At 37.2% G+C, this 20,702-nt stretch overlaps 1 protein-coding gene and 2 long non-coding RNA genes across 4 annotated transcripts; 1 reads left to right on the top strand and 2 right to left on the bottom strand.

The window, feature by feature from the left end:
- The first annotated feature begins 2,490 nt into the window (after positions 1–2,490).
- On the top strand, positions 2,491–4,179 carry LOC131997143 (uncharacterized). Of its 2 annotated transcripts, none has more exons than XR_009398083.1 (4): positions 2,491–2,677; positions 2,741–3,332; positions 3,391–4,001; positions 4,075–4,179. It is a non-coding gene; the product is annotated as an uncharacterized LOC131997143 (long non-coding RNA). The 2 variants fall into 2 exon arrangements; XR_009398082.1 differs by having other exon boundaries at positions 3,387–4,001.
- A 15,042-nt stretch (positions 4,180–19,221) lies between these two features.
- LOC131997166 (uncharacterized) lies at positions 19,222–20,012 on the bottom strand. The gene is made up of 3 exons (XR_009398097.1): positions 19,925–20,012; positions 19,408–19,870; positions 19,222–19,336 (listed from the first exon to the last, which is right to left on the bottom strand). It is a non-coding gene; the product is annotated as an uncharacterized LOC131997166 (long non-coding RNA).
- A 145-nt stretch (positions 20,013–20,157) lies between these two features.
- On the bottom strand, positions 20,158–20,702 carry LOC131997164 (uncharacterized). Its single transcript, XM_059367648.1, has 2 exons — positions 20,531–20,702; positions 20,158–20,467 (listed from the first exon to the last, which is right to left on the bottom strand). Exons 1-2 carry the CDS (start codon positions 20,609–20,611, stop codon positions 20,210–20,212), a joined length of 339 nt encoding a protein of 112 aa, XP_059223631.1. The 5' UTR covers positions 20,612–20,702; the 3' UTR covers positions 20,158–20,209.

The raw sequence follows: 20,702 nt of genomic DNA, 5'->3' as shown, positions 1-20,702 counted from the left end.
ATTTAACAAACAGGTGTAGAGGTCTATCAAAACGCACTGTTTTAAATTTCATTCAAATCGGATGAAAAATGCTCCTTTTATGGACTGTCTCTATATCGGGAGATTGGTCTATATGGCAGCTATAGCCAGATATGGTCCAATCTGGACGATATTCTGCCAGAGGGGTATTTGAACTCGCTGTGCCAAACTTTATCGAAATATGGCAGCTATATCCAATAACGGTCCGATATGTACCACATTTGGCAGGAATGGGCATTTTACACGAATTCCGGTAATAAATAGATCTTTTAAGGCCTCAATACCCCATATCGGGAGATCGGGTAGTTGGTCTATAGGGCAGCTATATCCAAATATAGTCCCTGCTTTTGGGTATTTACCCAATTTACCGGGTAAATACCTTTTGGGTATTAACCCATCGCCCATCTCTATACATACATAAATTTTGCGTACCTAGATCCGCGAATATCAAACAATTCTTGTTCTCGTGTAATGCAGATAGTCAAGGTGTAACTGTATTTCAATTTCAGATGCTATAGCTCAATTCGTTGAGAGGAAACTATTTTGTACTTTTTAGCACCTTATTGTACGAATTTCAAAAAATTTTCTAGTCAACCTTTACTGTTAAAGTGTAACCATATCCCAAATTTAATCCATAAAGAAAGTACAAATTTGTACGTTTTAGTACCTAAATATACAAAATTCAAAAAAAAAAAACGAATGGTGCCCAATATATATTAAACATCTTTAGAGTACACCCCAAAGCCCACTTGGTCGTCTAGTTTGGAACCATCCGTATAGAAATCTATGTAACTTCTGTTATCAAGGATATCGTTGTTCCAATCGTCCACCACTTAGCATTATAGGTCTGACAACTGCAGTATATACCCTGTGTATGACGAGCGGTCTTAATCACTAACTTGTGCCAATGGCTCTCTTGCAGGCGTATAGGGCAAGAGATGCCTTTCTTGCCCTTTCCAAAATGTTAGATTTGAAGTTCAATTTCCAGTCCAACAATATACGAAAGTAATTTGCGCTTTCTGTAAATTGAACATTATCTTCCCCAAGAAGGCAGGTGCCACTGTAGGTAACTTGTAAATCCTGATAAAATAACTACTTCTGTCTTGCACGGATTTACGCCTAGACCATTTTCGGTAGCCCACTTCGCTGTTGCACGTAGAGTTTCCTGAAGTATATCTCTAAGAATGCTGGGAAACGTTCTCCTAACCGCAATTGTCACGTCATCAGCATACGCGACCACTTTTGCACACTTTGCTTCCAGAGACAATAATATATTGTTAATAGCTATATTCCAAAGTAGAGAAGACACAACACCTCCTTGAGGAGTTCCTCTGCTTACCCATCTTTTTAGATCCACAGATCCCAAGCCTGCCGTAATGCATCTTTTAGTAAGTAAATTATTAATAAACTTTCTTACGGTAGAGTTGATGCCTAGAAATTCCAACTACTTCATGATTGACGTCGGTTTTACATTGTTGAAAGCACCTTTAATGTGAAGAAATGCTACCATTGTATATTCCTTGCTGCTACCGCGACAGGCGATCTCCAGGTATTTTTGCCCTAAGCTATGTTTTTATCAACCTCTCAAGAATCTTTAGCATAAAGGATGACAGACAAATAGGACCAAAATCTTTCGCCTTCGTGTGGTAAGATAAGGTAATATCTAGCTAACCCCTTTCTATGACATCCGAAATTCCCCATATATGATGGTGTGCCATAGCATCACTTGCTACAATGAGGCTCTTCTTCTCTATAGAAGCGGCTTCAACCAGCAACTAAAGGTTTGAAGACGGCATCTCTGAATCGTATGCCATATATAGGTAAGCCAGCCAGTAATGAGACTTATTTATTTCAAGGCTGGCTGTTCCCTTGACTAGTTTAAATCACGGAATTCTTAGTCCACGAACCATTCCTCCACACACCCATGGTTCCTGGATAAGAACCACATGAAATCTCCCTGCCATCAGGAGGGCCTTTAGTGCCGCCGAAGTGGCTTGCAATGGTGACTCGTTGAGATCAAAATAATTCAAATACAAACTCAGTGAATAAAAGATTCGGCCCGGTCGAACTCGTACGCTTTTACTCTAAGGTACTAAAAAGTACAAAATAGTTTCCTCTCTACGAATTGAGCTAAAGCATCTGAAATTGGAATCGACTACAAGAATTTTTTTATATTTGCGGATCTAGATACGCAAAATTTATGTATGTAGTGTAATTATTTAGTTTTAATAACATGGTATTTGAAATTTGTTGGCTTTGACAATTTGCAGTCCACTGTAATGTCATTGAATACTTAAATACTTACCAAAGGGGTAGCGAAGCGGATCAGGTGTATGCTATCAAAATATTAAAAAAATGTTTTCTTTTTCTGTAAAAACATAGTGACTTATGAAATTAAATATAAAGAAAATGTTTTTTATTTTTTGTAAGGTCATAGTGGCTTAGGAAATAAAATGACATGTTTTTTAATTTTCACCAATTTGTTTTTTTTTTTCAATACCTAAAAAAATTCTTCATCAATATAAATATTTTTAATAATGGAAATACGAAATTTCATTACAACTAGACAATGGAATCCTGACCCCCGATTCCATTGTCTAGTTGTAATGAGTTAAAAAAATGAGTTAAAATTAATGGGTTAAAAAACTCTAAAAAAACCGTGAAGTTTTTTCATTATTTTGACCAGTTTCATTGTTATTGTTATGCTTGAACTTCCTTATAGACAACAGAAGACCAAATGTGGGCCGCTGGAGGACTTTTGCGAGATGTGCGTCTTCCAAGATTCTCCAAAATAATCAAGGAAATTGCAGATGGAATTAGAGCTGGTGGTGGACTTATGCGAGAGGTGTGCCTATCAAAATTGCCCAAAAGAACTAACGAAATTGCTGATGGAATTGGAACTGGTTCCCTGTCTAATGATAAGGATGCCAAATGTCATGTTTACTATTTTGGAAATGATGCAAACGATAAGAAGACATAATGCGAAAAAGAAAACAACTCAGAAGAGATTTAGATGATTTTAATGTTATGTTATTTCATTCCTTTTCACCACAAATGAAGTAGGGTAAATTCTTGTATGAAGCTTCTTTGAAGCATGTCGATATCCTCATTCCCGATGACTATAAAGATGAACACAAAGCTTCTTTGAAGCATGTCGATATCCTCATTCCCGATGACTATAAAGATGAACACAAAGCTGGATTGGGAGCATGCAAGGATGCATCCGTGGGCGTTAAGAACAATTGCGAAGCTGCGGGAACTATCTTCACCTCCTTGAGGGTCAAATATTTAGATTCGTATTCCCTTAAATAAACGTAAGCGGAAGATAAAACAACAACAATGGTCGTTAATGACTTATATATTACTAGTTAGATTTCGCCGAATGCTGGCGACATTTGTGAGGTACTATGCCATGCCATGCCAGGGGCAAAATTCTCTAATATCAATTAATGTTGCCCGATTCAAGTTTTACTCATTGATAAGTGGCCTCCTTTTTATACCCGAGACGGAACGGCATGTCTTTGGGGAAAAGTTTTTATTTACATGGCTTCCATGCATGGCCTGCATTAAGAGGGGATAACCACCGCTGCAAAATGTTATGATGTTCTCGCCCTCTGCGCTACTTCGGTGGTGCTATGCCATTCCCTTAATAGAATGTTCATGGGAAAAATTTGGTATTTGACTGAATTGATCTTTACATTCACATAAGTTTTCTTTGGTCTGTGTCAATTTTATTAGCTTAATAATATCAAAATTGGCATTAAGCGTATGTTTAGAAATAATAAGATTAGGGTTTTGGGTCAATTTGTGATCCATTTCTGATGAACTTAGCCATCGCTTCTCAATGATCCAGCACAGACCGATGATCCGTTATGAGCACTTATCAGAACTTTTCCATTTGGGATGAGGCATCTAATGTCTTAATACATAAAGACTCCTTTCGTATGTCAGCAGGGTGCCAGTTCTTCTGTCCTTCCAAACTGGTAAGACAGTGACTTGTTTGTCTCAAAAAACTCTTGAAATCCATTAAACCACATATTCTTCGAATTGAGTCAGTTTTTCAGTTCTCGCGGAACAGAGGAATGCTCAAAGTTCGAAATGCCTCCCCAGTCTCGGATAAATGTTAATTACATTGCATTAGAAGTAAAATTGAAGGGGAAATGAATTATAGTGCCAGTGCCTGGTAGCATAGGAGGTACATATATCTACAACTATAAAAACAACAACAAAACAAGGACTCAGTATTTGTGCAAGAGCCGGTGCCATCCAACCGTATTTTCATTATTTAAAGCAAATTTATAGAAGCAGAATTTTTGTAGGTATTGAAAAAAAAAAAATTTGGTGAAAATTAAAAAACATGTCATTTTATTTCATAAGCCACTTTGTTGTTACAAAAAAAAGAAACATTTTCTTTATATTTTATTTTCTAAGCCACTAGGTTTTTGGAAAAAAAAAAAAACATTTTCTTATTTTTTTTTACCATTTAGCTGGAGTTACACAACACGCGCATCACTTATGCGCGCTTAAGCAATCAAATGCGCCTACTTGCGTTCTGTGGGTTGAGTTATATACAATGCGCCTTTTGCTTCTAGCGAATTTGTAAAAATCAGCTTACTTATGTCATTTACAAAGGTAATTTCAATGGAAATTGTCAATAATTTGGTTTAATTATAGCCATGTCCGTCCGTCCGTCCATCTGTCGAAATCACGATTGCGTCGAACGCTTAAAGCTAGCCGCTTGAAATGTTGCACAGATACTTCTTATTGATGTATGTATGTAGGTCGTTGGGATTGCAAATGGACCATATAGGCTCAGATTTGGATATAGCCACCATATAAACCGATCCCCCGATTTGAATTCTTGAGCCCATAGATGCCTCCATTTTCATCTGATTTGGCTAAAATTTGGAAAAGACATATGTTATGCCTTCCGAATTGGTCTATAAACAGATATAGCCTTCATTTAAACACATCCCCAGATTTGACTTCTTGAGCCCATAGAAACCTAAATTTTCATCCAATTTCACTGAAATTTGTTATGATTTCGAATATGCACCCTAAGTATGATTCGAATCAATCTATAAACAGATATAGCCCCCATATAAACCAATCCACAGACTTGACTTCTTGAGTCCTTAGAAGCCTAAATGTTTATCCGATTTGCCTAAAATTTTAAAGTTATTTGAGTTATGACTTCCAACATCCATTCCAAGTATGATCCGAATCGGTCTATAAACAGATATAGCCCCCATATAAACCGGTCCCCAGATTTGACTTCTAGATCCTTTAGAAGCCTCAATTGTCATCCGATTTGGCTTAACCCACCCATGTCAAGTATGATCCGAATCGGTTTATAAATAGATATAGCCTCCATATACCCTGGATTTGACTTCTTGAGCCCTTACTTTACTTTAATTGGCTATGACAGAATATTTCTTCCACTATCCGAACGTAGAATAGCGTTCCAAGCGCCTCGATCTTCTGCGCTCATTCTAAAATCTCTGACACCAAGTTTCGAGGTGTCTCCCACAACTTAATCTTTCCATCGGGCTTTTGGTCTTCCCGGTTTGCGTGTACCACCGTGTTTGCCTTCAAAAGACTTCTTTGCTGGAGCTTCTTCATCCATTCTGACAACATGACCTAGCCAACGCAGCTTTTGTATTTTGATGCGTGTAACTATGCTATCGTCGTCATACAGCTCATGGTTCATACGTCGCCTATATTCTCCGTTAACGCAAACTGGTCCATATATTTTACGAAGAATCTTTCTCTTAAATACTCCAAGCACTGCCTCATCTGCTTTCACAAGTACCCATGCTTCACAACCATATAACAGCACGGGTAGTATCAGTGTCTTGTAAAGTGTAGTCTTCGTCTGTCGAGAGATAGCCTTGTTTCTAAACTGCTTACTTAGTCCAAAGTAGCATCTGTTTGCCAGTATTATTCTTCGCTTTATCTCAAAACTGGTGTCATTCGTTTCGGTTACGGCGGTGCCGAGGTAGATAAAGTTACTGACTATCTCAAAGTTGTGATTCCCAACTTTCTCCATGTTCTTTATCTGCTCGGTTGTACAAGGCTTTTTGGGAGTGGAGACCATCAATTTCGTCTTATCTCCATTTACTGCCAGACCCATTTTCACTGACTCTCTTTCGATTCTTTCAAAGGCTGCAGTTACTACTTCCGGTGACCGACCTATGATATCGATATCGTCGGCATAGGCAAGTAGCATGTGCTCTCTTGTGATTAGTGTGCCATATCTATTCACTTCTGCATCTCGTATAATCTTCTCCAGCAGGATATTAAAGAGATCACACGATAGACTGTCTCCTTGTCTGAAACCTCGTTTGGTATTAAATGGTTCGGAGAGATTCTTTCCTATTCTTACTGAGATTCTTTCCTATTCTTATCAGCAAGTGTCATCTTGCAGAGTCTTATTAATTTTGCAGGGATACCAAACTCAGACATGGCTTGGAGTACCTTTGAACGTAAAGGAGTATCGAAGGCGGCTTTGTAGTCAACAAAGAGGTGGTAGGTGTTGATTTGTCCTTCTCGGATCTTTTCCAGGATTTGGCGCAGTGTGAATATCTGGTCTAGGGTGGATTTACCAGGTCTAAAACCGCATTGATAGGGCCCAATTATCTCATTGACTTTAGGTTTTAATCTTTCACACAGTACGCTCGAGAGTATCTTGTATGCGATGGGTAGGAGACTTATTCCTCTGTGGTTGGCACATTCCGTCTTGTCTCCTTTCCTGTGTACGGGACAAAGTATGCTGAGGTTCCAATTATCGGGTATGCGTTCTTCTAGCCAGATTGCGCAGATAAGCTGATGCATACGCCTTATCAGCGTGTCGCCTCCGGTCTTAAATAGTTCAGCGGGTAACCCATCGGCTCCTGCTGCCTTGTTGTTCTTTAGTCGGGTTACTGCTACGTGGACCTCATTCTGACTAGGAGGTAAACATTCTATACCATCATCAGGGATTGGTTCTGCGATATCCTCTTCGCCGCTAATATCGGACACTAGCAGTTGGGTAAAATGTTCTTTCCGTATCCTCAGCATGTTGTCTGTGTTAGTTACCAGATTTCCTTCTTTGTCTCTGCAGGAGGATGTGCCTGCACCAAAGCCATCGGTTTGGTGTTTAATTCTTTGGTAGAATTTCCGGACTTCATTCTGACTCCTGTACATCTCAATTCGCTCGCACTCACGTCTTTCCATTTCCTTTTTCTTTCTGCGGAATAGACGTTTCTCCTCTCTCCTTTTCTCCCGATACCTCTCCTTCATCTGGCGCGTTGCTACTGATTGCAGGGTTGCTCTATATGCCGCATTCTTGGCTTCAGTAGCAACTCGACACTCTTGGTCGTACCAAGGATTTTTTGGAGGAGGCTTTCGGTACCCAAGTACGGATTTCGCGGCATTTTCCATGGAGTGGGCAATAGTTTGCCACTGCGCCATTATATCATCGGAACAAGGAGTGCTTTCATCAAGCAGTTGGGTCAGTCGAGTGGAGTATGCCGCTGCCATTTGTTGTGTCTGCAGCTTTTCAATGTCCAGCTTCCGTGCAGTGTCAGATCGTACTTTCCTCGCCATGTTCAAACGGGTGCGAACCTTGGCTGCAACAAGGTAATGATCCGTATCTATATTCGCTCCACGGATCGATCGTACATCTAACACGCTGGCTGAATGCCTTTCATATATCACAACGTGATCAATTTGCTTTCTCGTGTTTTGATCGGGTGACAGTCATGTGGCTTTGTGGATATTTTTATGTTGAAATCTGGTGCTACTAACTACCATGTTTTTTGCCGCGGCGAAATCTATCAGCCTCAACCCATTACTGGACGTTATCTCGTGGAGGCTAAACTTCCCGACTGTTGGACCAAAAATTTCTTCCTTCTCTATTTTCGCATTAAAATCTCCCAGAAGCGTACCTAGATCCGCGAATATCAAAAAATTCTTGTACTCGTGTAATGCCCATAGTCAAGGTGGAACTGTATCTCAATTTCAGATGCTATAGCTCAATTCGTTGAGAGGAAACTATTTTGTACTTTTTAACACCTTATTGTACGAATTTCAAAAATTTTTTCTAGTCAACATTTACTGTCAAGGTGTAACTATATCCCAAATTTTAGATTTCTTAGCTTAATTCATAAAGAAAGTACAAATTCGTACATTATAGTACCTAAATATACAAAATTAAAAAAAAATCTTGAGCTCTAGCTCAATATGTAACAAGTAAAAGCGTGCTGAGTTCGGCCAGGCCGAATCTAGGATACCCACCACCAAGGATATCGCTTAAAATATACCCTTATTCACTGAGTTAATATTTGAATTATTTTGAGCTCAACAAGTCATATGGGGACATTGGTACTTAGGGAGTCCTTTATTACCATAATGACCGATTCGGATACAACTTGGCGCTGGTGTTGTATGTCAAAAGATGGATTTTTGGGCCAAATTTCAGCCGAATAAGGTGAAATTTTGGACTTCTAAGGGCTCAAGAAGTCAAATCCGGGGTATATGGAGGCTATATCTATTTATAAACCGATTCGGATCATACTTGACATGGGTGGGTTAAGCCAAATCGGATGACAATTGAGGCTTCTAAAGGATCTAGAAGTCAAATCTGGGGACCGGTTTATATGGGGGCTATATCTGTTTATAGACCGATTCGGATCATACTTGGAATGGATGTTGGAAGTCATAACTCAAAAAACTTTCAAATTTTAGGCAAATCGGATAAACATTTAGGCTTCTAAGGACTCATGAAGTCAAGTCTGTGGATTGGTTTATATGGGGGCTATATCTGTTTATAGATTGATTCGAATCATACTTAGGGTGCATATTCGAAATCATAACAAATTTCAGTGAAATTGGATGACAATTGATTTTTCTATGGGCTCAAGAAGTCAAATCTAGGGATGTGTTTAAATGGGGGCTATATCTGTTTATAGACCAATTCGGAAGGCATAACATATGTCTTTTCCAAATTTTAGACAAATCAGATGAAATGGAGGCATATATGGGCTCAAGAATTCAAATCGGGGGATCGGTTTATAAGGTGGCTATATCCAAATCTGAGCCTATATGGTCCATTTGCATTCCCAACGACCTACATCAATAAGAAGTATCTGTGCAACATTTAAGGCGGCTAGCTTTAAGCGTTCGACGCAATCGTGATTTCGACAGATGGACGGACGGACGGACATGGCTATAATTAAACCAAATTATTGACAATTTCCATTGAAATTACCTTTGTAAATGACATAAGTAAGCTGATTTTTACAAATTCGCTAGAAATCGAAAATTCGAAAAAATGAAGGAGTTACAGCGTTATTGACCTTAAAAATGACCTTGAATTTTTACGCTAAAATAGATTTGATTTTTGCGATGTTTTCCATAGAAAACTTTACAATATTCCTTCATCCAGCACCACTACGGAAAGAGATTTTCCCCACGAATCCAACGGTGTCTGAAAAATTGTGAAGTTTGCAAAACTAAGGAAGTTACAGCAAATGCAAACTCACGTTGGTTTTTTTGAATATCTTGGATATTAATTATGCGATTTTGAAGCAATACTCTAAAGTTTTCAAGGAAATAGGAAAGAGTATTGCTTCGTCCAGCACCATTACAGAAAGGGATTTTCCTGACGAATCCAACGGTGTCCTCAGAATTTTGAAATTCGCAAAACTAACAATGTTACAGCAATTTCAAACTCACCTCGATTTTTTTTTACCATTTTGCCAATATTAATTATGCGATTTTGAGCTTGTTTTTTGAAGAAAAAACATGGGACTTGCACTAATCCGATTTTTTTGCAATAATCTACAATACTGTATACTCAACTCGAAAAATTTTTTCGCATCAAAAATTGAAAAATTTCATAAGGGCTTTAGGGTTAGGCTTTGCTAAAAAAATGCAAAAAAATAAAATGTGAAATTTCACGTAATTTTGTTTATTGTTCGAATCGTTTTCGAATTTCGAACTGCGGAATGCTGGAAAATGACCGAAATTCGAAAAAATGAAGGAGTTACAGCGTTATTGACCTTGAAAATGACCTTGAATTTTTACGCCAAAATAGATTTGGTTTTTGCGATGTTTTCCATAGAAAACTTTACAATATTCCTTCATCCAGCACCACTACGGAAAGAGATTTTCCCCACGAATCCAACGGTGTCTGAAAAATTGTGAAGTTTGCAAAACTAAGGAAGTTACAGCAATTGCAAACTCACGTTGGTTTTTTTGAATTTCTTGGATATTAATTATGCGATTTTGAAGCAATACTCTAAAGTTTTCAAGGAAATAGGAAAGAGTATTGCTTCGTCCAGCACCATTACAGAAAGGGATTTTCCTGACGAATCCAACGGTGTCCTCAGAATTTTGAAATTCGCAAAACTAACAATGTTACAGCAATTTCAAACTCACCTCGATTTTTTTTACCATTTTGCCAATATTAATTATGCGATTTTGAGCTTGTTTTTTGAAGAAAAAACATGGGACTTGCACTAATCCGATTTTTTTGCAATAATCTACAATACTGTATACTCAACTCGAAAAATTTTTTCGCATCAAAAATTGAAAAATTTAATAAGGGCTTTAGGGTTAGGCTTTGCTAAAAAAATGCAAAAAAATAAAATGTGAAATTTCACGTAATTTTGTTTATTGTTCGAATCGTTTTCGAATTTCGAACTGCGGAATGCTGGAAAATGATCGAAATTCGAAAAAATGAAGGAGTTACAGCTTTATTGACCTTGAAAATGACCTTGAATTTTTACGCCAAAATAGATTTGGTTTTTGCGATGTTTTTCATCGAAAACTTTACACTATTCCTTCACCCAGCACCACTACGGAAAGAGATTTTCCCCACGAATCCAACGGTGTCTGAAATTGTGAAGTTTGCAAAACTAAGGAAGTTACAGCAATTGCAAACTCAATTGCTTCTTCGTCCAGCACAATTGAGGAAAGGGCTTTTCTTGACGAACCCAACGGTGTCCTTAGAATTTTGAAATTCGTAAAACTAAGGTTGTAACAGCAATTTCAAATTATCGCAATAATTATGCGATTTTAAGCTTGTTTTTTGAAGAAAAAACAAAGGAGTTGCACTAATCCGATTTTTTTGCCATAATCTTTAATACTGTATACTTAACTCGAAAATTTTGTTCGCATCAAAAATTGAAAATTTTCATAAGGGGTTTGCTAAAAAAATGCGAAAAAATTAAAATGTGAACTTTTACGTAAATTTGTTTATTGTACGAATCGTTTTCGAATTTCGAACTGCGGAATGCTGGAACATGATCGAAATTCGAAAAAATTAAGGAGTTACAGCGTTTTTGACCTTGAAAACGACCTAGCATTTTTACGCCAAAAAAGATTTGGTTTTAGCGATGTTTTTCATAGAAAACTTTACATTATTGCTTCATCTAGCACCACTACGAAAAGAGATTTTCTCACCAATCCAACGGTGTTTGAATAATGGTAATTTTTGCAAAACTAAGGAAGTTATGTAATTTTGTTTATTGTACGAATCGTTTTCGAATTTCGAACTGCGGAATGCTGGAACATGATCGAAATTCGAAAAAATTAAGGAGTTACAGCATTTTTGACCTTGAAAACGACCTTGGTTTTTTTGATTTTTTTGGATATTAATTATGCGATTTTGAAGCACTACTCTAAATTTTCCGAGGAAATTTTTTTTTTTTTTTTAATTCATTTTTATTAATGCTTTCTATCTTAGTATAGATATTTACATTATTATCGACATTATTTTGTATATTATAATTACTAATGGTGCCAACCCAGTGGTTGGCCCACGTATAAAATTTATTTATGCATCATTAAAGTGGAGTTAAAAATTTACAGTAGGTCTTGCGGTGCTTTTCTTTTGAGCCGCTTAAATGTTTCAGTGTTCCTCATCAGGTTTGTTGCTAGTGGGTTTGGATGTTGTTGAATTCTCAATTTATAATTTTGGAGTTGTGACAATACTTCTTCCTGGACAGTTTTTATATTTAATTCCTCGTGTAGTCGCTTATTAGTTATGTAGTATGGTGCACCTGCAATTTTGCGTAATGTTTTTGATTGTAGTTGCTGTAGTAGTTTGATTGTTGTATGTGAAGCGGTTCCCCATAGCTGGATACCGTATGTCCAGATTGGTTTTATAATGCATTTGTATATAAGTATCTTATTTTCTAAGGATAACTTGGAATTTGGTCCAATCAGAAAATTCATTTTTTGTAGTTGTATATCACAAGCTTTTCTTTTTATTTTTATGTGCGTTTTCCAAGTTAGTTTCTTGTCCAAGTATAGTCCCAGATATTTCGCCTCATTCGCCTGCGGGAGTTGGACTTCATTCATTTGAACTGGAGGGCAGTTTCCGTGGTTAAGTGTGAATGTTACGTGTATAGACTTAGTTTCATTTGGTTTTATACGCCAGTGTTTCAGCCACTCGCACAAAGTATTTAGGTAGGTTTGAAGCATATTGCTTGCTATTTGTGGATTTTTATTAACAGCTAGCACAGCGGTGTCATCAGCGAATGTACCCACCACTGCGTTCTCTGTCTGTGGTAGATCAGATGTGAACAAGATATATAAGATTGGGCCCATCACACTCCCCTGTGGTACCCCAGCTCTGACAGATTTTAAATCACTCATTTCATCGGCCTCTTGGACGAAGAACATTCTTTTTTGAATATATGATTTAATTAATAGATAGTAATTTATTGGAAGAAGTTTCCTTGCCTTGTAGAGAAGACCCTCATGCCATACCTTGTCAAAGGCTTGCGAGATGTCTAAAAATGCGGAAGTACAGTACTGCTTTGATTCAAATGCAGAATTTATGGTTTCCACTAATCTGTGGATTTGTTCAGTAGTCCCGTGATTCTTTCTAAATCCGAATTGATGATTTGGTATCAAGTTATTTTCCTCAATTATTGGCATTAATCTCTTAAGAAACAGAGATTCGAATACCTTTGAAATTATTGGCAGTAGGCTTATTGGTCGATATGATTTGACTTGATCGGATGGTTTTCCAGGTTTCTGGATCATTGTGACTTGGGCAACTTTCCATTGGGGCGGAATGAAGCAGCGCTTTAAACAGGCATTGAATATGAAGGTAATGAAGTCAGTACCTTCTTTAGGGAGTTCTTTGAGTATTTTAGGGGTTATTAAGTCATAGCCAGGAGCCTTACCAGGTTTTAGAATCTTTATTGCATGTGAGACTTCGGCTTTTGAAATTTTCTTTATTGGCAGGTCAAGCTGATGAGGTTCATTTAAGAAAGTTTCCAAGCATTTGGGCGGTTCTTCCGAGCTATTTGGGGTGAAAACATCGTATAAATGATTGGCAAATGTGTAGGCTTTTTCTAAGTTGCTTTTTGTCCACGAGTTACCAGACTTTCGAATTGGGTAATTGATTTTTGGCTCATTTTTGAGTTTTTTCGTGATTTTCCATAGAGAATAGTCTGTTGACTTTGTTGGCCCAAGATTTTGGATTTCTTGTTCAATATGGTTATTATCTACGCATTTTAATAACTTTTGCAAATCTGCAGTTGCTTTATTAAGTTTTCGTTTGTTCTCTGGTGATTTTGTTTTTTGCCAACGTTTTTTCGCCTTGCGCTTTTCTTTAACTTTTCTCTGTATAAAGGCAGGGTATTTGTATGATTCTATGAAACTTTTCTTGGGTGTAGAGTTCCATGAAGCGCTCTGTATAGTTTGCACTAGGTGGTCTACGGCGTAAGAAATGTCTTGATCTGATTTTAAAGGTAAATTTTGATGTAATGTTTTGCTGACTAGGTAACGAAAATAATGCCAGTTAGTCTTATTATTGTGAAGTTTACATTTTTGATCTTGGGGTATATGCTGTGCGTGCAATGATAGAAAGACTGGTGTGTGATCAGAAGACAGATCGTGGCTTGAAAAACATTTTTCGGAGCCAGCCGAAATCCCTTTGGAAACGCAGAAATCTATAAGATCTGGGGTTTTATTCAGATCTGACGGCCAATATGTTGGAGAATATGGTGAAATAACCCGAAGATTAAGTTCTTTTATAGCCCAGTATAACTGTCGGCCTTTCGGCGTATTAAGACGTGATCCCCATATTGTGTGCTTGGCATTGTAGTCTCCACAAGCTATGAATTTGCTTCCTAATGTCTTAAAGAAATTAATATAATTTTCTTTTTTGATGGTATGTTTTGGTGGACTATAGATTGATGACACTGTTAAAGGTCCTTGCATGCTTTCTACTATGATGTTTGTTGCCTGAATTATATCGGAGCTGTAGTGGGTTCCTTGGTGATGCTTAATGGATTGCTTTATCAAGATTCCTGAACCACCACGTGCCATTCCAGATGGGTGCATAACGTGGTAAAAATCGTATTGGGGGATACAAAAGTGATGCTTGCTGGTAAAATGTGTCTCTGACACAAGAAGTATGTCTATTTGATTAGAAGACAAAAAGTTTTTCACTTCTAAGGTATGTTGTGCCAGACCGTTGGCATTCCAGAACACTATATTAAGAAAGTTCATTATTAGATTTGTGTTAATTTTGAAGTTAGACTCATAAGAAGGCTTGTCATCTGCTGCATAAGTGTTCCTAAATTGCTTAACATTTCATGTATTTCGGATACTTGCGGACTTCGATCCGTTTGAAGATTTTGTGGCTGAATTTGGGTGTTTTGTTGTGAGGTTTGCGGAAAATCTGTTCTTCTAGCAGCGCTTGAATATGTGGGGTTCGTCGTCAAAGTTCGGGTTTCAGGCTGTTGACTCTCTCTCGTGTTTCTAAGAGAGGGGTAATGTTGGGAGTAAATTTGCTTATAAATTGAACATCCTTTATAATTTGCTGGGTGATTACCATTACATAAGGCGCACTTTACCTCGTCTGCCCAGTTTTTGCGTTCGCATGATTTTGATTCATGGTGTCCAGCACACTTAATGCAGACTGATTTTTTCTTGCAATATGACTTTGTATGGCCGTATTGTTGACAGTTTGAGCATTGAGGGACTATTTTCTTAGGACGCGGAGGCTCAAATCTAATAACGCATGACATAAGTTTTGTTACGGAATATATATCTTTATTGTTGGGCTTGGTGCTCAATTCGACCTCAAACAGAGGAAGCGGAACCTTTGTATAACGACTTCTTATATTCCATATATTTTTGACTTCATGTCCAAGTTGGGAGAGCTCGTTTTTCAAGTCGTCTATATTTGCTGTTGAGTGCATATTTCGCAAGATTACTTTAAATCCCCTTTCAGATTTTGGTTTGTAAGTAAAGAACTCAGTGTTTTTCTTTTCTAGTTCACCAATAATTTTTTTATAAGTTTCGTGGTCTTTTGGCATTATCTTGACCTGTTCATTTCGCAGGGTTTTTATTTCAAATTGGTTTGGAACAGTTTGTTTTAGCATGGATATTAAAGGTTGTATGTTAGCAACCTTCTCAACAAATATAGGCGGAGGTTTGTAAAGAATTTGAGGCGGATTAGAGTTGGGTTGAGACCCGTCGTCATTATCCAGATCCGCATATTGGTTGGCAGTTTGAGGAGTCTTACTCAACCAATATTTTTGGGTAGTGACTTGTTTTTTGGTGTTATTATTAATAACATGCTCTGGGCTTTCGTTTGCTCGCTTGTTTCGTCTGACTGTTTGCCATTCGTAGGGCGATGCTACTGCACTGTTGCAGTTTTCGGAAGAATTTGGAGGTTGAGAATCAAAACGACCTATTTCTTGTTGGAGCTCTTCTTCATCTGTCTCAAATGATTCAGTTTGCTTGTTGAGTTTGAACTTTAAAGATTCAACATCTCTTTGGAGTTGACCACAAAGCCTTTCATATCTTTCATTCCTTTCAGACAGTTCGGCGTTTATCTTTTCTAGTTCTTGTAATTTGTTCAAGCGGAAAGAGCCAATGCTGTTGCGGGGGGTTAATGACCCTGTATTCATAGTGTATTTGATCTAACACCGGGTGACTCACGTCGATAATTCAGTACTAGTGTATAGCAAGGACACACACCATTTATACTACATTATCCAACCGATATAGATCTCGACAACTACTTTCAGATGCAACCCTGTTAAATAAGGTGTTGGGTAAATGCAACTCGTAGCCAGTATTTGGGTAGAAGAGAACAGCTGATACCGTCAAATTTATTGACAAAGTATACTGCTGACAGACCGTGATATTTGTCTCTGTTGTTCCTTCCAGTGGATTTTATATTAATTTATTGCCTTTGGGCTTAATTTAAAACGAAGTTAATTTGTAAATTGCGTGTCACTCACCGCCGTTTACGTCTATAATTGAGTGAAGGGGTGTTCCTGAGGAATCCAGCTCCAATACAACAACCATCCACTTACAACAAAACGCCTCCAACAGTGATGTATGTTTGTTTTTGTCGCAGCAACCAGAAACACGTCCGTCCGGTAAGAAAGGGTTAAAATAAAAAAGGAAATAGGATACGAATCGTTTTCGAATTTCGAACTGCGGAATGCTGGAACATGATCGAAATTCGAAAAAATGAAGGAGTTACAGCGTTCTTGACCTTGAAAACGACCTTGCATTTTTACGCCAAAAAAGATTTGGTTTTAGCGATGTTTTTCATAAAAAAACTTTACATTATTGCTTCATCTAGCACCACTACGTAAAGAGATTTTCCTCACGAATCCAATAGTGTCTGAATAATGGTAATGTTTGCAAAACTAAGGAAGCTACAGCAATTGCAAACTCACGTTGGTTTTTTTGAATTTTTTGGATATTAATAATGCGATTTTGAAGCAATACTCTAAAATTTTCAAGGAAATAGGAAAGAGTATTGCTTCGTCCAGCACCATTGAGGAAAGGGCTTTTCCTGACGAATCCAACGGTGTACTTAGAATTTTGAAATTCGCAAAACTAAGGATGTTACAGCAATTTCAAACTCACCTCGATTTTTTTTATCATTTTTCGAATATTAATTATGCGATTTTGAGCTTGTTTTTTGAAGAAAAAACATGGGACTTGCACTAATCCGATTTTTTTGCCATAATCTTCAATAATGTATGCTCAACTCGAAAAATTTTTTCGCATCAAAAATTTTCATAAATGTTTGCTAAAAAATAAAATGTGACATTTTACGTAATTCTGTGTATTGTTCGAATTGTTTTCGAATTTCGAACTGCGGAAGGCTAGAAAATGATCGAAATTCGAAAAAATGAAGGAAACACAGCTTTTTGACCTTGAAAATGATCTTGAATTTTTATGCCAAAAAAGATTTGGTTTTAGCGAAGTTTTACATAGAAAACTGTACATTAGCTCCACTACGGAAAGAGAATTTTCTCACGAATCCAACGGTGTCTGAATAATTGTAAAGTTTGCAAAAATAAGGAAGTTACACTACTGTGGTACAGGGTATTATAACTTAGTGCATTTGTTTGTAACATCCAAAAGCAAGGAAGATAGACCCATTGGTAAGTATACCGATCAACTCAGAATCACTTTCCGTCTGTAGTCTGTCCATGTTAATTTGTGCACAAACTTCAGGTCGCAATTTTCATCCTATCGTCTTCAAAGTTGGTACGGACATGTTTTTCGGCCGAGAGACGAAGCCTATTGAAATCGGGAACAGTCGGTTCATATAGCTCCCATATATATGTTCGTTCGATTTTCAGTAATAATGCAATAAAATGGCCATTTGTAAACCTATTCTCTCGAAATTTCGTAGGAAGGATTTTCCTATGACTGTCGACATTAGAGACAAATTTCATAGAATTTGGATCAGATTTGGATATAGCTCCTATATATATGTTCCTCCGATTTACACTAATAATGCAATAAAATGGTCATCTGTTAACCGATTCTCTTGAAATTTATTGGGAAGGATTTTTTCTTGACTCCCGAAAATTATTGTGAATTTCATAGAAATCGGCCCATATTTAGATATAGCTCTTATATATATATACATATAAGCGTGCTATGTTCCGCTAAAATATGGGAGCTATATCTGGTTATGAACCGATTTAAACCATAATGGCACAGTTGTTGGAAGTAATAGCAGAACACTACAGCCAAATCGGACAAAAGTTACGGTTTCCACGGGCTCAAGAAGTCAAATCAGGATATCGGTTTATATGGGGGCTATATCCAAATCTGAACCGATATGGCCTACATATATGCAATTCCCAACGACCTACATACATCAATAAGAAGTATCTGTGCAACATTACAAGCGGCTGGCTTTACGCGTTTGACGCTATCGTGATTTCGACAGACACGCGGACATAGCTAGATAGAGTCAGAATGTCGAGACGATCAAGAATATATATACTTTATGATGTCCTAGATCAATGCTTCGAGGTGTTACAAAAGGAATGCCTAGATTAGTATACCCCCATCCTATGGTGGGTATTTACGGTCATAAAAGGTAATTTTTTTGGGGAAAATTGGCTTGACGAAAGTCGGCAATTTTTTTGTATTAAAAAAGTCAAATAACAAATTTTCTCAACATTTTGAGGATTGAAATTTCTGGAAACCGTTTTAATGTCTTATTGCAATTGATGGTTCCTTTAAAAATAAATAAATAGGTTGCTTTGTTTGTGTGAGTTACACAACAAATGCACGCGCGCATCTGACGGAATAAGTTAACCAACTCTCAACTTTGAACGCATTTCAGGGCGCCAAACATATGATTTGAATATGTTTACTGTTCAAAAATTGTTTCACAGTTCATAAATTAGACAAATGCTTTTATGACTTTAATATTAATGCACATTTTCACAATTTAAATTGAATTTAACTTGGGAAATGACATAAGTAAGCTGATTTTTACAAATTCGCGAGAAGCAAAAGGCGCATTGTATGTAACTCAACCCACAGAACGCAAGTAGGCGCATTTGATTGCTTAAGCGCGCATAAGTGATGCGCGTGTTGTGTAACTCCAGCTAAATGGTAAAAAAAATAAGAAAATGTTTTTTTTTTCCAAAAACCTCGTGGCTTAGAAAATAAAATATAAAGAAAATGTTTCTTTTTTTTGTAACAACAAAGTGGCTTATGAAATAAAATGACATGTTTTTTAATTTTCACCAAATTTTGTTTTTCAATACCTACAAAAATTCTGCTTCTATAAAATTGCTTTAAATAATGAAAATACGGTCGGATGGCACCGGCTCTTGCACAAATACTGAGTCCTTGTTTTGTTGTTGTTTTTATAGTTGTAGATATATGTACCTCCTATGCTACCAGACACTGGCACTATAATTCATTTCCCCTTCAATTTTACTTCTAATGCAATGTAATTAACATTTATCCGAGACTGGGGAGGCATTTCGAACTTTGAGCATTCCTCTGTTCCGCGAGAACTGAAAAACTGACTCAATTCGAAGAATATGTGGTGTAATGGATTTCAAGTTTTTTGAGACAAACAAGTCACTGTCTTACCAGTTTGGAAGGACAGAAGAACTGGCACCCTGCTGACATACGAAAGGAGTCTTTATGTATTAAGACATTAGATGCCTCATCCCAAATGGAAAAGTTCTGATAAGTGCTCATAACGGATCATCGGTCTGTGCTGGATCATTGAGAAGCGATGGCTAAGTTCATCAGAAATGGATCACAAATTGACCCAAAACCCTAATCTTATTATTTCTAAACATACGCTTAATGACAATTTTGATATTATTAAGCTAATAAAATTGACACAGACCAAAGAAAACTTATGTGAATGTAAAGATCAATTCAGTCAAATACCAAATTTTTCCCATGAACATTCTATTAAGGGAATGGAATAGCACCACCGAAGTAGCGCAGAGGGCGAGAACATCATAACATTTTGCAGAATTTTGCCCCTGGCATGGCATGGCATAGTACCTCACAAATGTCGCCAGCATTCCGCGAAATCTAACTAGTAATATATAAGTCATTAACGACCATTGTTGTTGTTTTATCTTCCGCTTACGTTTATTTAAGGGAATACGAATCTAATTATTTGACCCTCAAGGAGGTGAAGATAGTTCCCGCAGCTTCCCAATTGTTCTTAACGCCCACGGATGCATCCTTGCATGCTCCCAATCCAGCTTTGTGTTCATCTTTATAGTCATCGGGAATGAGGATATCGACATGCTTCAAAGAAGCTTCATACAAGAATTTACCCTACTTCATTTGTGGTGAAAAGGAATGAAATAACATATGTAACATTAAAATCATCTATGTAAATCTCTTCTGAGTTGTTTTCTTTTTCGCATTATGTCTTCTTATCGTTTGCATCATTTCCAAAATAGTAAACATGACATTTGGCATCCTTATCATTAGACAGGGAACCAGTTCCAATTCCATCAGCAATTTCGTTAGTTCTTTTGGGCAATTTTGATAGGCACACCTCTCGCATAAGTCCACCACCAGCTCTAATTCCATCTGCAATTTCCTTGATTATTTTGGAGAATCTTGGAAGACGCACATCTCGCAAAAGTCCTCCAGCGGCCCACATTTGGTCTTCTGTTGTCTATAAGGAAGTTCAAACACAACAATAACAATGAAACTGGTCAAAATAATGAAAAAACTTCACGGTTTTTTTAGAGTTTTTTAACCCATTCACGCCTGACCCCCGATTCCATTGTCTAGTTGTAATAAAATTTCGTATTTCCATTATTTAAAATATTTATATTGATGAAGAATTTTTTTAGGTATTGAAAAAAAAACAAATTGGTGAAAATTAAAAAACATGTCATTTTATTTCC

Source organism: Stomoxys calcitrans, chromosome 4, assembly GCF_963082655.1.
Source record: "Stomoxys calcitrans chromosome 4, idStoCalc2.1, whole genome shotgun sequence".
NCBI lineage: Eukaryota > Metazoa > Arthropoda > Insecta > Diptera > Muscidae > Stomoxys > Stomoxys calcitrans.
This window is presented reverse-complemented; position numbering and strand designations above follow the sequence as displayed.

Bases quoted from the DNA above. Each gene is read 5' to 3' on its own strand.
- LOC131997164 (XM_059367648.1), bottom strand. From the start codon at position 20,611: ATGGAAATACGAAATTTTATTACAACTAGACAATGGAATCGGGGGTCA. The intron at 20,468-20,530 runs GTGAAGTTTTTT...ACTTCCTTATAG, and splicing joins TAAAAAACTCTAAAAAAACC to ACAACAGAAGACCAAATGTG.